Source organism: Barbus barbus (assembly GCF_936440315.1).
Source record: "Barbus barbus genome assembly, chromosome: 11".
Lineage (NCBI taxonomy): Eukaryota > Metazoa > Chordata > Actinopteri > Cypriniformes > Cyprinidae > Barbus > Barbus barbus.
In genome coordinates, this window is record NC_136739.1 from 13,367,295 (window position 1) to 13,384,677 (window position 17,383).

At 35.1% G+C, this 17,383-nt stretch overlaps 1 protein-coding gene and 1 pseudogene across 2 annotated transcripts; both read left to right on the top strand.

Moving 5' to 3' along the window:
- The first annotated feature begins 58 nt into the window (after positions 1–58).
- Positions 59–6,673, top strand: LOC306877119 (zinc-binding protein A33-like; annotated as a pseudogene). The gene is made up of 4 exons: positions 59–166; positions 5,526–5,767; positions 5,936–6,057; positions 6,135–6,673. The product of its transcript is annotated as a zinc-binding protein A33-like (transcript).
- Positions 6,674–9,148: 2,475 nt separating this feature from the next.
- On the top strand, positions 9,149–13,560 carry LOC306876918 (nuclear factor 7, brain-like). Its single transcript, XM_079428370.1, has 6 exons — positions 9,149–9,599; positions 11,975–12,070; positions 12,179–12,409; positions 12,552–12,574; positions 12,647–12,768; positions 12,846–13,560. The coding sequence occupies exons 1-6, from the start codon at positions 9,150–9,152 to the stop codon at positions 13,385–13,387; spliced, it is 1,464 nt and encodes a 487-aa protein (XP_079284496.1). The 5' UTR covers position 9,149; the 3' UTR covers positions 13,388–13,560.
- The last annotated feature ends 3,823 nt before the right edge of the window (positions 13,561–17,383 follow it).

Consider the following 17,383-nt stretch of genomic DNA (forward strand, 5'->3'; position numbering starts at 1 on the left):
GGTTTGGGCCGCCTGGCACACGGGGGACTAAATAAGCTGGCATACAGCACAGGACACGATGAGGTTAGTGGCGTACTGTGAGCGGAATGATCGTTCTGTCCATGCTATTGGGTCTGAGGATATGCGTCTACTTTTGGGCATTGATCCGGCAGCGAGGGACGTCATAGTGCTGTATCTGTTGGCGTGAACTGAGCATATAAAGTCACACCACATGGAGGTATACAGGGTCTCGTGTAGATGTTAGCGTTATATTTGTAGCACCGCTGTCTTCCTGTCTCCATGTCGGGTTTGATCACGTCATCTATTTTTACTCGTTCATGCTTGATGCTTTTCGTTTTGTCCCTTCCTCTTTTTTTAGGTTTGACATGGACATTTGCGATTTTTTGCTTTTTCTACCTTCTTTTGAAATGGACTGAAATATTCCTCGTTTGATTTTAGCTACTGTCGTTTTGCTCGGAAGCTACTGCGTTTTGTTCCGTCCCTCTTTCTGTTGTCCGATGTAAGGTATGTATTTATGGTTTTAATTGCAAAATTTTCAAGAAGGAAATATATTACAAATTATGCAAAATATACGAAAGCCTAAAGGGGTCGACAGAGGTGATCAGAGAGCGGTGCTGTCTTCTTTTACGAGAGGAACAGCACCATTTCTCAAATATTAAGGGGATTTTAAATGATGAGAAATCTATTTTTATATCTGAAGAGTGCTGATTCTCTCTAATACCACAGGGTCAATGGGACAATGGGACTGGAGACTCTCTTATCTGTGAATTTAGGTATTTTATACAGTTTGCTACGTTGTTCTCATCTGTGGAGAAAAGGAAATGTTTTATGTTGACTTCTGAAACAATAATCAACTGCATTTTTGTTTGTATTTTTTTTATTTATGTTCATAGTCTAGGACTTTTGATCCACAGGCAGACCTTTTCATCTTCTTTCACATTTCTAATGTGTTTAACTCTCAGTCTGACGTCTTAACACACTGGTTACATGCTTGTGTTTTTCTCCTCTAGCTGCTGTGTGACTCAGATACATGCTGGCATGTTTCACAGAGGAACACAGGCCTGTATACTCGCATTCTAGTATAGAGTGTCAAATAACTCTGCTTGATAACATACCATATGATTTAATAAATGCCCAAAGTCAACATGTATTTGTTGTATCTTGTCTAGAGGTTTTCCTGATCTAGGGGGTTTCACTTATGGCAGCATGTACTGACTCTAAGGGGGAAAAACACAAAGCTAGAATCAGAACCAAGAGGTTTGACAGTAAAAAGAGGTCTAACTTTATAAAAAAAAAGAAAAAAAAAAAAATCTGAAACGATTCCTGTAATTTCTTTTCTCCTGTTTTTCTTTGTTCTTTTTTTTTCAAAATTCAGTTGCAAAAAAATTGTTTATAAAAAATAATTAGAATTATGTATGAATGTTTACCTCTTGAGTATGCATAGAGACTAGTTGTGTATCCTGATTTGAATATTTACTGTATTATGAACAACAGCTATCACAGAGAGATGTGTGATCTCTCCAGAGGCACAATCATTTTTCTTTTTATATTGTTTCTCACTGTGTACAGTAAAGTCACAAACCACTATAAGCTGGTCGGTGAAATTTTGTGCACGTACGTGTGTGTGTGTGTGTGTGTGTGTGGAGTGCACTGGTTTGGGTGGTTTACGGGGACACAAACTTGTATAATGACAGGTATTACAATGTGAAAGTGGTTTATGAGGACACTGCCTATATGTCCTCGTAATTCAAAAGGCTAAAAAACATGAATTGTGTTTTTTTGAAAATCTAAAAATGCGCAAAGTTTTCTGTAAGGAGTAGGTTTAGGTGTAGGTTTGGTGTAGCGTGATAGAATATACAGTTTGTACAGTATAAAATCCATTACACCTATGGACAGGCCCACGTAAACCACCAATACCTACATGATTGTGTGTGAAGAGGTGTGTCGGGCCTGATGTGAATTCTCTCACAGTGGGTTGTCTGTATAAGACACTTATTTGAAAAACAAACACAAAGTTTTAGGTTCTAGGTGAGTTGCTAAAACTGAATATTTCAATTATGCTTTTGAACAAAATGCCACATACTGGATACTACAGTTGAATAAGCAAAGAATATTTTCATATCAGATGCATATGAATGCACCTCTTTAAATAAAAGAGAAAAACAACATCTAATATATGCACTTATTTCTGTATTACTACAGACTGTGACATCTAAAAAGATTCTATTTTATGCTTCATAATCCTTTGGATTTGTTGTACAATGGAAATGTGTCTTTGAAAATAGCATGTAGACAGATACCATTAATAAATATTTTACATAAAAAGACTTTATGTAATTATTGAACATAAATAGACATATGGACATAATTAAAAACAATACTTAAAATAGTAAAATGACATCACAATAACTTGAGAATAATTACTGCCAATGCAACACTTTACAGTACATCTTATTTATTAACAATGAACAATACTTCTACAGCAGTTATTATTTAGGTTAAAGGAATAGTTCACCCAAAAATGAAAATTTACAAAAAAAATTCTCACCCTCAGACCATTTAAGATGTAGATGAGTTTGCTTCTTCTTCAGAATAGATTTGGAGAAATGTAACATTGCATCACTTGCTCATCAATGGATCCTGTGCAGTGAATGAGTGCCGTCTGAATGAGAGTCCAAACATTATGGAAAATTATTATTCTAAAATCATTAGAAAAATTCAGATGACTACAGTTAATCAATGAACGTCTTGTGAAAAGCTATATTTGTAAGAAACAAATATATCAAGGTGTTTTAACAACAAAATGCAAAAAAAAAAAAGTTTGTCTTCAGTCAAGACAAACTTTTCACTGGAGACAGCAATATTATAGATAGAGGACTTGTATTTTAGCCGGAACTATGGACTATTCCTTTAATGTTAATTTATAAAAATGCTATTGTTCACTGTCAATTCATATTGCTTCATGATATATTAAGTGATGTTAATTTATAATAATATGTATTAATTTATATATAAACTTGAAATAGTACAAATGTAATATATATATATATATATATATATATATATATATATATATATTTATAACATTAGCTGTTAGTTTCTGATATATAATGATTAACTAATGATAATGATGTGATCCTTTTATAGTAAAGTTTTGCCAGGATTTATATAATTTTGTTGTCCAGTGTTATTTTCCAACATAAACTTTTTTCTTTTTCTTTTTTTTTTTTGCCTTGACGTCTTGTGGATGTAGTCAGTGTTGCTGTGAAAGTTACTGTCTATTATAGTGCAGAGATATTTAAAGCTGGTGACCTTCTTCACATCCTGTGCTGCCAGCTCGAGCGTAACTTTCTAATCATGGCTCCTTCGTCTTGGTGATATTAATGTGTAGGGAGCTGTTATCAAACCTGAAGACACGGCTGTCAGAATACCGGAAATAGACTATTTACATCCTTCTAGCAAGCAACCAAAGCTGTATCATCAGCACAACACTTGAAAGGAGCAGGTCACTGTTGTTACACTGCACTTGACTGCTATATATTAACATGATATAACAGGGGAGATGCAGCAGCACACATCCCTGAGGAGCGCCGGTCGGATGAGGTGCTGTTCATACGGTCTTGCTGAAGCAGTACTTTGATGCAAAGGACTAGCCTGCTGTTCACATTTACATCAAGTAGTAGGTACTTTGGGGTTGGACTGTATTAAAGGCAGAAAAGTTAGTTTTGTTCAAATGCTATCGGATGTTATCCAGCATAGGTTAGCTTGATAATCAAAATCCACGGCGTCCATAAATTCACCTTTTTCAGATTAAAATTCTTTACATATACTGTAGAGGCCCCATGCATTTAAGGAGAACTGATGTAAGACCTATGGGTCAAATGGCATTCAAAGATTTTGCACATGGATTTCTGGGTACAGGGATGTAAGAGATGTCCTTCCAGGCCAGGGTTATAACATTTCTAAAACATTCGAGCAAACACAGATTCCTGCTGTGCAGCACTCCTTTAAAACCTTCCCCTTGAGCACATCTCGGTCCTATAACCTTCAAACCTAAGCTTTTAAAACTACTTTAAACCTCAGGCAAGGTCTGTCAAACCAATATTCAAAGTTTGTCTTGGTGGACTTTTCCCAGTTTAATAACTTGAATACACATCAGAAATGTCAGGAAAAATAAATGTTTCCTTATTTTATTTTTATTCATTTATTTTATTACAACTTGAATGCACATCTGAAATGTCACAGGAAAAATAAATGTTTCCTAAATTTGTATTTATTTATTTACATTTTTTATTATTATTCAATGCCACAAGAACCAGGGGTATTACATAACCACATTAGCTACCAGACAAAAAAAGTTAATACATCTCGGTGCTTTTTGATTTTTAGTTTGTTCCAAAAGGTTTATGTTTAAGGCATTTATAAAATGGAAGAAATTAGTTTTCTTAGGCTAGAATTTTTACTTTTTTGTATGTATATGGAATTTTCCTAATAAAATAAATAATTGCATTGTGTTGTTCTTTATATGCCAAAATGTGATTCTGGAAATTAAAAAGTCCATCAAGTAGCCTACACACACTTCTGTTTAGTCACTAAATCCTTGAGTAAATGCACTGAGAAAGCCAATGCAAATTGGTTTCTTTTCATTTCCTATTTGAATAAATATTGTGTGAGGCACGTTTTAATATGGATGGATGCACTTTATTGGACTTCTTTTGGACTGCTGAAAAAAAAAACACCCACCCACTGCCATTATAAAGCTGAAAAGAGCCAGGACAGTTTTTTAATATAACTCCGATTGGATTCGTCTGAAAGAAGAAAGTCATATCTAGGATGCCTTGAGGGTGAGTAAAGCATGGGCTAATTTACATTTTTGGGTTAATTAACCCTTGAAGATTTGAGATTTGAATGCGGCTTAAAGCGCCCCCTTGAGGACGACATGTGAGATTCATAAGGTGTACAGTAGGCGGCGATAATACTCCACTTCAGTAACAACAAAGAAGAAGAGTATGCAGGCAGATCGTTCAAATCACGGCACAGGAGTCTCAGACAACACCCATTAAAACAGCAGCAAATGTGTGTGGACTCTGTGATCACAGTTTCAATCCATCCAGATATAATAAATACAGACTGTTTCATGGACATAAGTTTGCGGACAAAGCGGTCGTGTTGGAGGAATTTGTTGGCAAACAAATAATGGGGAAATTAATTTGACTGCTCAGTAATTTGAAAAAGACATTGATAAAATTGTGGATCAAGATATTTTTCCATATTGCCAACCCCTAAATAGAAGTTTTATTTGCACCTCAAACCAATGTGTTTATGATTATGATAATAAATTAATATGATATGAAATAGTTTGCAGTATCAAGCAGCATGATGAACTGATTTTGTACAGTTAAAATATCTGGAAGCTTTCATTCAAGTTAATAATGGCTGCGGACACACTTGCATTAAAAATAATGTGGATAGAGTGTAGTGTTGCATTATAAATGAGTCTAAAAGTCATTTTGTATCGGTTTCAGGCCCAGCACATAGAGAGGCAGATTAAGGAGGAGTTTGAGAAACTTCACCAGTTTCTACGTGTTGAAGAGTCAGTAAGGATAACTAAACTGAGGAAGGAAGAACAGCATTAGAGTCGGACAGTGAATGAGAATATTGAGAAAATGAACACAGAGCCTCTCTTTCAGACACTACCAGAGCTGTAGAGGAGGAGATGAAGGCTGAAGATGCTTTATTCCTACAAGTATGAAGCATGTCCGTTTACGTACAGCAGAATCAATATACTGGAGACAAATGCTAAGTTGTTTTTGAAAATTAACTTAAGTGTTGTTCTGTTGAACTATGATGCCACTTTGAAAAGGTTTGTTTTGTTTCTCTTCTGTTGTTCTGAACTCAAACCCACAGCATCACTGTATACCGGTTGTTTTTCCAGAGTTTCCGAGTGTAAAGCACCGGATCCGGAGGACATTTCTGGAGTTCTGATCAATGTGCCAAAACACCTGAGCAACCTGAAGTTTACCGTGTTACAGAAGATGCAGAAAACTGTTGATTACAGTGAGAAAAGCACACAATGAATTGAGCTCCATCGTTAAGAGTCATTTTATTTCATGTTCATGTGTCTCTCTCTTCAGCTCCTGTGACCTTTGACCCCAACACTGCTCACTGTAATCTCATCCTGTCTGAGGATCTGACCAGTGTAAGATACAGCGATGAGGAGCAAACTCTTCCTGATAATCCAGAGAGATTCGACATGTTTGCGTGTGTTCTGGGCTCAGAGGGCTTTGACTCTGGCTCTCACTGCTGGGACGTTGAGGTCGGAGACAGTACAGGCTGGTTCCTCGGAGTGATGACCGAATCTTCTCAGAGGAGAAATAAAATATTCTCAAGGAGTGGGATCTGGCTGGTGGGCCATTTCTGTGGTGAATATAAAGCACATGAACCACCACAATCACCAACTCTCCTCCCAGTGAAAGAGAAACTGCAGAGGATCAGAGTTCAGCTGGACTGGGACAGTGGAAAGCTGTCGTTCTCTGACCCTCTTACTGACACACACATACACTCTTTTACACACACCTTCACTGAAAGATTATTTCCATTTTTCGGCGTTGGCTGTAACATTTCTCCTCTGCTCATCTTACCTGTAAAAATGACTGTAATAGAGTCAAGTTAATGGTGAAATTGTTTGTGTCTATTAAGGTTATGAATTGATGTACATTTCCAGTTTCAATAACTTAAAATAAAAAATTGCAGTTATTTCCTAATTTTAACTTGTTTTAAAACCTTTTTTCATTCAAGTGGCAAAGGTGTGAGAATGGTCTATATGTGCAGTGAATACAAGAAGTGTTCCTTTCAATATTCATCTCCTTGCTGAGAAAAACACGTACGTATTTAGTTTAATATTAACATTCTAAGATAAATATCCACATTATCACCATCGCATGACAGTAACATTAATATCTTTACATAATCCAGATAGTCAGTTTTAAGAGAGTGTCATTTTTAAATGTCCCAAACCATGAAAAACATTGTTTTCTTGAAATAAACTATAAAAACTTATTATTTCAAATAGTTGCCAAAGCAACATTTCTCATTTTTAACTTGATGTACTAAAATAACTAAAACTGAACTGTAAGTGTGTGTATAGATATTTAAAATAAATTACTACAAATGACCAAAAAAAAAAGTTACTAAAATTATGAAATGACAATGGAAAATATAAAAGCAAAAGCTTTTAAAATATTAATAAAAACGAATAGTATCTCAAATGATAATGCTGGGATAAAGCTTTGTCGTTGGATATTTTGGATATTATATATATATACAAACCCGATTCCAAAAAAGAATAACAAAGGAATTCAATCATTTCCAAATCTCATAAACTTATATTTTATTCACAATAGAATATAGATAACATATCAAATGTTGAAAGTGAGACATTTTGAAATGTCATGCCAAATATTGGCTCATTTTGGATTTCATGAGAGATACACATTCCAAAAAAGTTGGGACAGGTAGCAATAAGAGGCCGGAAAAGTTAAATGTACATATAAGGAACAGCTGGAGGACCAATTTGCAACTTATTAGGTCAATTGGCAACATGATTGGGTATAAAAAGAGCCTCTCAGAGTGGCAGTGTCTCTCAGAAGTCAAGATGGCAAGAGGATCACCAATTCCCCCAATGCTGCGGCGAAAAATAGTGGAGCAATATCAGAAAGGAGTTTCTCAGAGAAAAATTGCAAAGAGTTTGAAGTTATCATCATCTACAGTGCATAATATCATCCAAAGATTCAGAGAATCTGGAACAATCTCTGTGTGTAAGGGTCAAGGCTGGAAAACCATACTGGATGCCCGTGATCTTCGGGCCCTTAGACGGCACTGCATCACATACAGGAATGCTACTGTAATGGAAATCACAGCATGGGCTCAGGAATACTTCCAGAAAACATTGTCGGTGAACACAATCCACCGTGCCATTCGCCGTTGCCAGCTAAAACTCTATCAAAAAACATGATCCAGAAGCGCAGGCGTTTTCTCTGGGCCAAGGCTTATTTAAAATGGACTGTGGCAAAGTGGAAAACTGTTCTGTGGTCAGACGAATCAAAATTTTAAGTTCTTTTTGGAAAATTGGGACGCCATGTCATCCGGACTAAAGAGGACAAGGACAACCCAAGTTGTTAGCGCTCAGTTCAGAAGCCTGCACCTCTGATGGTATGGGGTTGCATGAGTGCGTGTGGCATGGGCAGCTTACACATCTGGAAAGGCACCATCAATGCTGAAAGGTATATCCAAGTTCTAGAACAACATATGCTCCCATCCAGACGTTGTCTCTTTCAGGGAAGACCTTGCATTTTCCAACATGACAATGCCAGACCACATACTGCATCAATTACAACATCATGGCTGCGTAGGAGGAGGATCCGGGTACTGAAATGGCCAGCCTGCAGTCCAGATCTTTCACCCATAGAAAACATTTGGCGCATCATAAAGAGGAAGATGCGACAAAGAAGACCTAAGACAGTTGAGCAACTAGAAGCCTGTATTAGACAAGAATGGGACAACATTCCTATTCCTAAACTTGAGCAACTTGTCTCCTCAGTCCCCAGACGTTTGCAGACTGTTATAAAAAGAAGAGGGGATGCCACACAGTGGTAAACATGGCCTTGTCCCAACTTTTTTGAGATGTGTTGATGCCATGAAATTTTAAATAAACTTATTTTTCCCTTAAAATTATACATTTTCTCAGTTTAAACATGTAATATGTCATTTATGTTGTATTCTAAATAAAATATTGAAATTTGAAACTTCCACATGATTGCATTCTGTTTTTATTAACAATTTGAACAGTGTCCCAACTTTTTTGGAATCGGGTTTGTGTGTGTGTGCGTTTGTGTGTGTGTGTGTGTGTGTGTATACAAATAAAACTAAACTTCAATTCCTAAAGCAATTTCAGTAAGCAATTTGAATACTAAAGGATATATCTTCGCTGAGGGACAGAAAGGCAGCGCATGCGCAATGTTCTCATACTGGCCAAGAACCGCCCGCCCACTTAGACCGGAAGAAATCACGTGACTGACGTGTAATGTGACCAATCACAGTTCGCTGTTGAAACTACAGTTCGTTTTTAGGGGCGGGTAAATCTGAAATCGATGATGATAATAATGGCACAGGAGTCTCCGCGAAACGTTGTACAGACCAAGCCGAAGAAAGTCGAAAATGACTGTTTGCTCTGTGGTAGGGAATTCTATCCATCCAAATGTAACAAGCACCGACTGTTTCACGGACACAAGTCTGAAAACAAAGCGGAGTGCGCGGTCGTGCTGGAGGAGTTAGTCGGCAAACTTCAGGACACGACTCGGGCCGTCTGCGGCGTCTGCAGGACTCTGTTGCTGAGGTACGATCGCGTGTCCAAAGACGCAGAACGAATAAAATGGCTTATTAAAGATACGTGGAGGAAAATGAGAGAGAAACGATGTGCGGAGTCAACGCCTTCAATGGAGGTGAAGAGAAGACGAGAAGTGATGGACAGCGCAGCAAATGATGAAGACAGAAACAGTAGATCCAGCTCAGCACAGGTCACTGACGGCGCCGCGGCTAAGGCTAGTCAGCTCTTCATCAGGGTTTACAGGGAATCGGTTATTTAATCATAAAAAGGGCAAAACCATAAAGAGACATCAGAACATTTATTTATTTATATTTTCCATCTTATTGGAACTCAAATAATACAATTTCATGATTTTTTTTTTTTTAATTTGACTTGTTTTTTATTTTAATGTTTGTATCCCCAGGATACGTCGTTCCTTTGGGGGTATACATTCACTGAAGGCAGAACACTTGTTTATCAATGCTTTTTACAACATGGTTGTGATTCCTGAACGCTTTGGAATACAGACTCTTTTTAAAGAAGACACATTGCAGATTATTGCAGAGGTGAAAGCATTTAAAAAAGCGGAAGTATAAAAAAGTTATAGAAGTTTAAGTTTACAATAAAGATAATGTAGTATACAATTTTTTATTTTATATAAAATAAGTAATTTATCAAATATGTTGAACTCTAAAATTTCTATCAAATCAAAGCCGTATGTCTAACCAAGTTGTGTTCCAGATTTGAAGTTGATATCACAACAATTGTGGTTCCTGTGAGATTTTGTTTAGGCACTATACCAAAAATAACACTGGGTTACACCCAAACTCTATTGATTTTTATTTTTTTTTCTATGCAGTTTTCTGTCACAAATCAATAATTTTCTGTCACAATATCACTTCTATTACAAAACAGTTACCTAAACTGGAACCTTGACTGTCATCTTTCCAATGATATCCTCCTGAGACCCCCCCCCCCCCCCCCCCAAAAAAAATAGCTTTGTGAATTTAGTATTTTTTTCATGTCATTACATTGTTTAGAGCATTAGAAAAAAATGGAAAATTAAAATTTTTGAAAAATTATATTTTATTCATGTTTTATTCTATGTCCTCTGTAGATGACACTAGGACTACGTTTTTCTAAAAATAAAATGGCATGAATAGACATCAAAAAGGCAAAAACAATGGGATTTTGTTTTTTTAAATCACCAATACATTTTTAGGTTTCAGGATTTTTTCTTCTAAACTTTAAGGATGTTATAAAACTATGTTATAAAATATATAACAAAATGATTTGATATACCATTTTGTTTTATGCAATATGTGTGTAAAAATGTCCATAAACTGGTTTTCCCTTTAAACACAGTGTATCTATACTGTATCTAATTTGCATATTAATGGGTTGCTGTTGGGACAGCATGTTGAAAAAATAATTGTCATAATGGGAGTAATAACTGGCCAGATTTTCATAATAATATCTAATATTTCATAACAAAATAGATATATAATTTATTTTCCTATTCAATTGTTATGCCTCCCAAGATGTGTAATAAGCATGCTTTTAGTCCTGGTGTCCTCCACAGTGGACATGTATGAAATGATGTCCTGTTTCATAACAGGAAGTCATATTTGAATTTGAACATTTTCCTGAGATGTTGCTTTATGACAAACAATTAGAAAATTATTTAAATGACAATTACAAAATATAATTATATTTCCATAATTGAATAAAATTTAGCCATCTTTAAAGACCTAGGAGAGGGTGTGGTCCTGGTGAAACGCCCAATCATTTAGTATCTCTGTAAAGCCCTGAATGTGCTCTGTACAGGACATCCAGACTTACAACTGTGACGTGAGGTCTCAGAGAAATTCACTGAAATAGAATACCCACTACAGAGGCAAAAACTCCAGAGCTGGGTCTCAGGAGGATATGTTTTTTGTCAAGATTACAAAAAGGTCTGATTTTTTAAAACACAAGCCACCAAATCACAGTCTATGTATGTTTTTATATCTTGATTTATACCCCTAAAAGGGCAATGTATCCCCTGAGATACAAACATTTAGGGACTGATTACAAAAAAAATGTAAGCATTTAATTCATAAAATTTCAATGTAAAGCTAAGCTAATGCTGAATAACAACTTTTTAAATAGATGAGTCCCCTCCAACATGTAAATTTGTGAACTAGATCAACTTTTATTGGGGGTGAGTAGATTTCCCACTACAGGCGGCCATGTAGTTTTAAATGTTTCCTGCGAGCTAAAAACAAATAATGTAGAAACAAACGTCACCTCATCCAAATATTCACAACAAACACCCTTTCAAAATGAAACCAAGAAATAAGACCTACACTGTCACTGGTTCTCCCCACAGCTTCTCAAATGTTTGTATCCTCTTTTAGGGTTAAGCGGTTGAGCAGAATGTAATTTACCTCAGTAACCAGGTGGAAGAAATGTTAAGTATGAAAGCGTGATGGAATACATACTAAATGTAGTATAACTATATTAAAACGTGCAAAAAAATCATCTGAAAGAAGTATGTTTAATTTATTAGATGTACAGGAGCTGGTAACAGGTCATTTTATGTTAACCCCTTCTGTTGATTTATTCCAGGAGAAACTCAAAACTGCATTGAAACCATTGCAGGTGAAGTTGAGAATATTTCAGGAATTTCACAAGACTTCGCTTCAAACTGCAGAACATATTAAGGTAAGGTTTTATTAAAGTTTGAAAGCAGTGAAGCACTTGTGCATTGTAAAATGTGTGTGTATACTGTGTTTATGTGTATATAGAATATAGACATACATTAGTTTTCAGTTTCAGGCTCAATACACCGAGGAACGGATCATGGAGGAGTTTGTGAAGCTTCGCAAAAGTTTGTGTAATGAAGAAGCAGCCAGGAAAAAAGCGCTGAGAGAGGAAGAAGAGCAAAAGAGCCAGATACTAAGGAAGAAGATTGAGAAAATGAGCAAAGAGATGTCATCTCTTTCTGTCACAATCGCAGCTGTAGAGGAAGAGATGAAAGCTGAAGATGCTTTTTTCCTACAGGTATGAAGAAGTTTTTTTGTTTTTTAATATATAGAAATGACTCCATTTTCATTATAATGGAGATTAATACAAATTTATAATTTTCAAATATTCTAATTTAGTCTTGTTGCATAACCTACATTTCTTCTTCTTTTTTTTACAGAACTATGATGCCACTTTGAAAAGGTTTGTTTTGTTTCTCTTCTGTTGTTCTGAACTCAAACCCACAGCATCACTGTATACCGGCTGTTTTTCCAGAGTTTCCGAGTGTAAAGCACCGGATCCGGAGGACATTTCTGGAGTTCTGATCAATGTGCCAAAACACCTGAGCAACCTGAAGTTTACCGTGTTACAGAAGATGCAGAAAACTGTTGATTACAGTGAGAAAAGCACACAATGAATTGAGCTCCATCGTTAAGAGTCATTTTATTTCATGTTCATGTGTCTCTCTCTTCAGCTCCTGTGACCTTTGACCCCAACACTGCTCACTGTAATCTCATCCTGTCTGAGGATCTGACCAGTGTAAGATACAGCGATGAGGAGCAGACTCTTCCTGATAATCCAGAGAGATTCGACATGTTTGCGTGTGTTCTGGGCTCAGAGGGCTTTGACTCTGGCTCTCACTGCTGGGACGTTGAGGTCGGAGACAGTACAGGCTGGTTCCTCGGAGTGATGACCGAATCTTCTCAGAGGAGAAATAAAATATTCTCAAGGAGTGGGATCTGGCTGGTGGGTCATTTCTGTGGTGAATATAAAGGACATGAACCACCACAATCACCAACTCTCCTCCCAGTGAAAGAGAAACTGCAGAGGATCAGAGTTCAGCTGGACTGGGACAGTGGAAAGCTGTCGTTCTCTGACCCTCTTACTGACACACACATACACTCTTTTACACACACCTTCACTGAAAGATTATTTCCATTTTTCGGCGTTGGCTGTAACATTTCTCCTCTGCTCATCTTACCCGTAAATCCCTCAGTTAAAAAAGATTCACTGTAGATCGAGTTATTAATCTTGACTTGAAAGTTGTCTTCATTTAATAATCTTTGACTCTGCTGCTGATGTTTTGACATGTATAATAAATAAATAAAGCGTGCTTATTGACCTCATAATGCCTAGTCTATTAATGAGTCTATTAAACGGCATGTACATATTTAAAGGAATAAATACCCAAAAATGAAAATTGTCATTTTCTCACCCTCAAATTGTTCCAAACCTGTAAGAATTTCTTTCTTCTGCTGAACACAAAAGAAAATATTTTGAAGAATGTGGGTAACTAAACAGCTGCTAGTCTCCATTGACTTTCATGGTCCACAGAGATTATTTATCTATAATCTTCATTTTATATGAAGGAAGAAAATCATACATTGTGTATAAGCTGTATGTCCCATTCAGGTTAGGTGATTCAAATTTGACCTCTGATTAGATTATGACAACAACAGTTTTTTTGTAACCTTTTGATCAGTGATTGATTTCTATTTACACTTTTTTTATTAAATTGCTCTCACAGCAGTGTTGTTACTGGCAACTAAATCTACTAAAACCTCAATTACCACTTTTGGTAATTAGGCTGAAATACAATAAACATTTTAGATGTAAACTTAAAAAAAAAAAAAAAAAAAAAAAATGAAAATTAGAAATGTTGCCTTGGCAGATAATTAAAATGTTCTTAAATTAAAATTAGTGCTGTCAAACGATTAATCGCATCCAAACTAAACAAAATTGTTTACATAATATATGTGTGTATACTGTGTATATTTACTATGTATATATAAATACATACAAATATACATATTATTTATTGTGTATATAGAAATATACACACATGTATGTATATATTCAAGAAAACTGTTATGTTTATACATTTAAAATATTTATATATAATATTAATTGTATTAATATAAATATATACATGGAGATTTCCAAATATATACTGTATGTGTATGTATATATAAATACAAACACATACAGTATATATTTAGAAATTTCCATGTATATATTTATATTAATACAATTGGTATTATATATAAATATTTTAAATGTATAAACAAACATTTCTTGATTATATACATGCATGTGTGTATATTTCTATATACACATAATAAATATACACAGTGTACACACATATGTTATGTAAACAAAAACTTTTATTTTGGATGCAATTAATGACGATTAATCGTATGAAAGCAATAATTAAAATATAGCTGCGAGCAGCGATGACGGGCCCAAGCCGTCAGCATACGCCATCCCGGTGGCATCGATAAAACGGTGCCCAGCGAGCACACACATTACAGTAACCCTCTGGCAGTTTGGTTTTAAGGGATACGGCAATTAAAGGGTTATTCCAAACCATCAACTCTGTGAAACACACACACACAGAACAACATATAAAACTTTAAATTCTGTGAAAATATATTTTTCATTGGTAGTTGATGTTAGTTAATGCATTTACTAATGCTAACAAATGAGAAATTATTATAGTTACCAAAGGTTTTAATGATTTATAAGCATTTTTTAATGATTTATTTTTCCATTAACTAACATGAATAATTTATTCTAACACAAATGAATAAAGTAAAACATATATTGTTAATATTTAATGTTATTTGTGAATTAACCAATGTTAAAAACAACATTATTTAACTGTTGTTAATTTACATCATTAATAAATATATACCATTTAATGTTTATCAAAATCAATTCCAAAATGTGTTAATATATTATTACATTTTAAAGTTTTATCTTTTGAACATGACTATTTTTCTAATATTAAAAATATTTTGTTCATTGTAAGTTCATACTATCAATGAAGAATTAACATGCTGTAAAAAATATATTTTTCATTGTTAGTTCATGTTAATTAATGCATTCCCTACTGTTAACAAAAGAGACTTAATTATAAAGTGTTATCAAAACCTTTAATGCTTTATAAGCATTTTTTAAGGATTTTATTGAGAAGTTTAAACAGACCCTCTCTCTCTCTCTCTCTCCCCCTCCACACTCACTGAACTCACACAGTCAGTCACTCACCCAGTCACCCACCGCACACATTAGAAGCACAGAGACAGGAGAACTCTGATAGTTTTAATTTTCTGCTCTCCATAGTGTATTGTAAATTCATGAAATTAATCACATATCTCAGACTGTCTTGTTCTGTGTATGTAATTTTTTATGAAGTGTTTGGAAGCTGCTCTTTAAAGATAAAAAAAAAAAGTGTTCTTTTTTACTGTAACTTTAATAAATTGCCATTAAATCACCGTTCAAGATATCCTAAATCAGTCCGCAATGTAGCATCTTCAGTATCTTGGAAGCATGTGAAAAAATGTTTGGTGTGAATTTTTGGTTTCTGCTTGAAGGAGTATGAATTTGTTTACAGCCCGTTTAAAAAAAAAAAAAACACATAAAAAAAAAAAATAGCCGATTTCCTGTTGGTCGTAGCTAATGACTGTAAATTAGAAAGTTGTCCGGATTAATAAGAACAATTTATGTACCGAGTTTGGTGTCTGTAGCTATCATTATATATATATAATCATTAATAATTATATACCATTTAATGTTGATCAATATTAATTCCAAAATGTGTTTATATATTATTACATTTTAAAGTTTATCTTTTGAACATGACTAATTTTCTAACATTAAAAAGATTAATAAATGCTTTAAAAAAATTGTTCTTTGTTAGTTCATACTATCATGGAAGAATTAACATGCTGTAAAAATATATTTTTCATTGTTAGTTCACGTTAATTAATGCATTTCCTAATGTTAAGAATTGAGACCTTATTATAAAGTGTTATCAAAATCTTTAATGATTTATAAGCATTTTTTAAAGATTTAAAAAAACAGACCCTCTCTCTCTCTTTCTCTCTCTCACCCACTGGCTCAATCCACACAGTCACTCACACAGTCACTCACACCCCACCCCACCCCCACCCCTCACTCAGCTGCAGGCTGACAGGGATCTCTCACTCAGAAGCAGTCTAAGTCTAACTCTCTGATAGTTTTCAAATTTTCTCCTCTGCATAGTGTATTGTAAATTCATAAAATTAATCACATATCCTCAGACTGTATTGTTCTGTGTATGTAATTTTTTATGAAGTGTTTGGAAGCTGCTCTTAAAAGATAAAAAAAAAAAAGAAATGATCTTTTTTACTGTAACTTTAATAAATTGCCATTAAATCATCGTTCAAGATATCCTAAATCCGTCCGCAATTTAGCATCTTCAGTATTTTGGCATCATGATAAAAAATGTTTGGTGTGATTTCCGTGTTTCTGCTTGGAGGAGTATTAATTTGTTTACAGCCCGTTTTTAAAAAAAACCCACATTAAAATAAATATAGCCGACTTCCTGTTGGTCGTAGCTAATGACTGTAAATTAGAAAGTTGTCCGGATTAATTAGAACAATTTATGTACCGAGTTTGGGGTCTGTAGCTAAAACTAACCCCCTCATTTTTGACAAAAGGTGGCGCTATAGAGTGCCTCTTCCACGCCCGTATATGAGCTTTTTCCAGTGTCTAACTATCATTAATACTCATATGTGTGTTGAGTTTCATGACATTCTAAACATGTTATCTGCCTCAAAATCACCAGAAACGAATTTTCAACTTTGACACGTTGCCATGGCAACATAATTTTAGATATCAATCTTCCCTTCACAGTTTTACATCGGCCGTGTTTTGACATTATTCTGGTGAAGTTTGAAGCAAATCGAGTAAAAATAAGATGCTGAATTCAAAGCATTTTGAAAACGACACACTTCCTGCAGCCAGTTGGTGGCGCTATAACTTTCAGTCATAATAGTCACATCTATCCGATCGGCATCATACAAAGAACAAATCACTGAAGTTTGATCTACATCATACAATGTATGTGGACGTTATTAGGCATTTCCTGGGTCTCATTTTTCGCCATAACTTCATCGCCTCGCCACGGGCAAACCGTTCGACATATCAAAAATATCTTCGCAATTTAGCGTCCCCAATGTCCTGAGATCA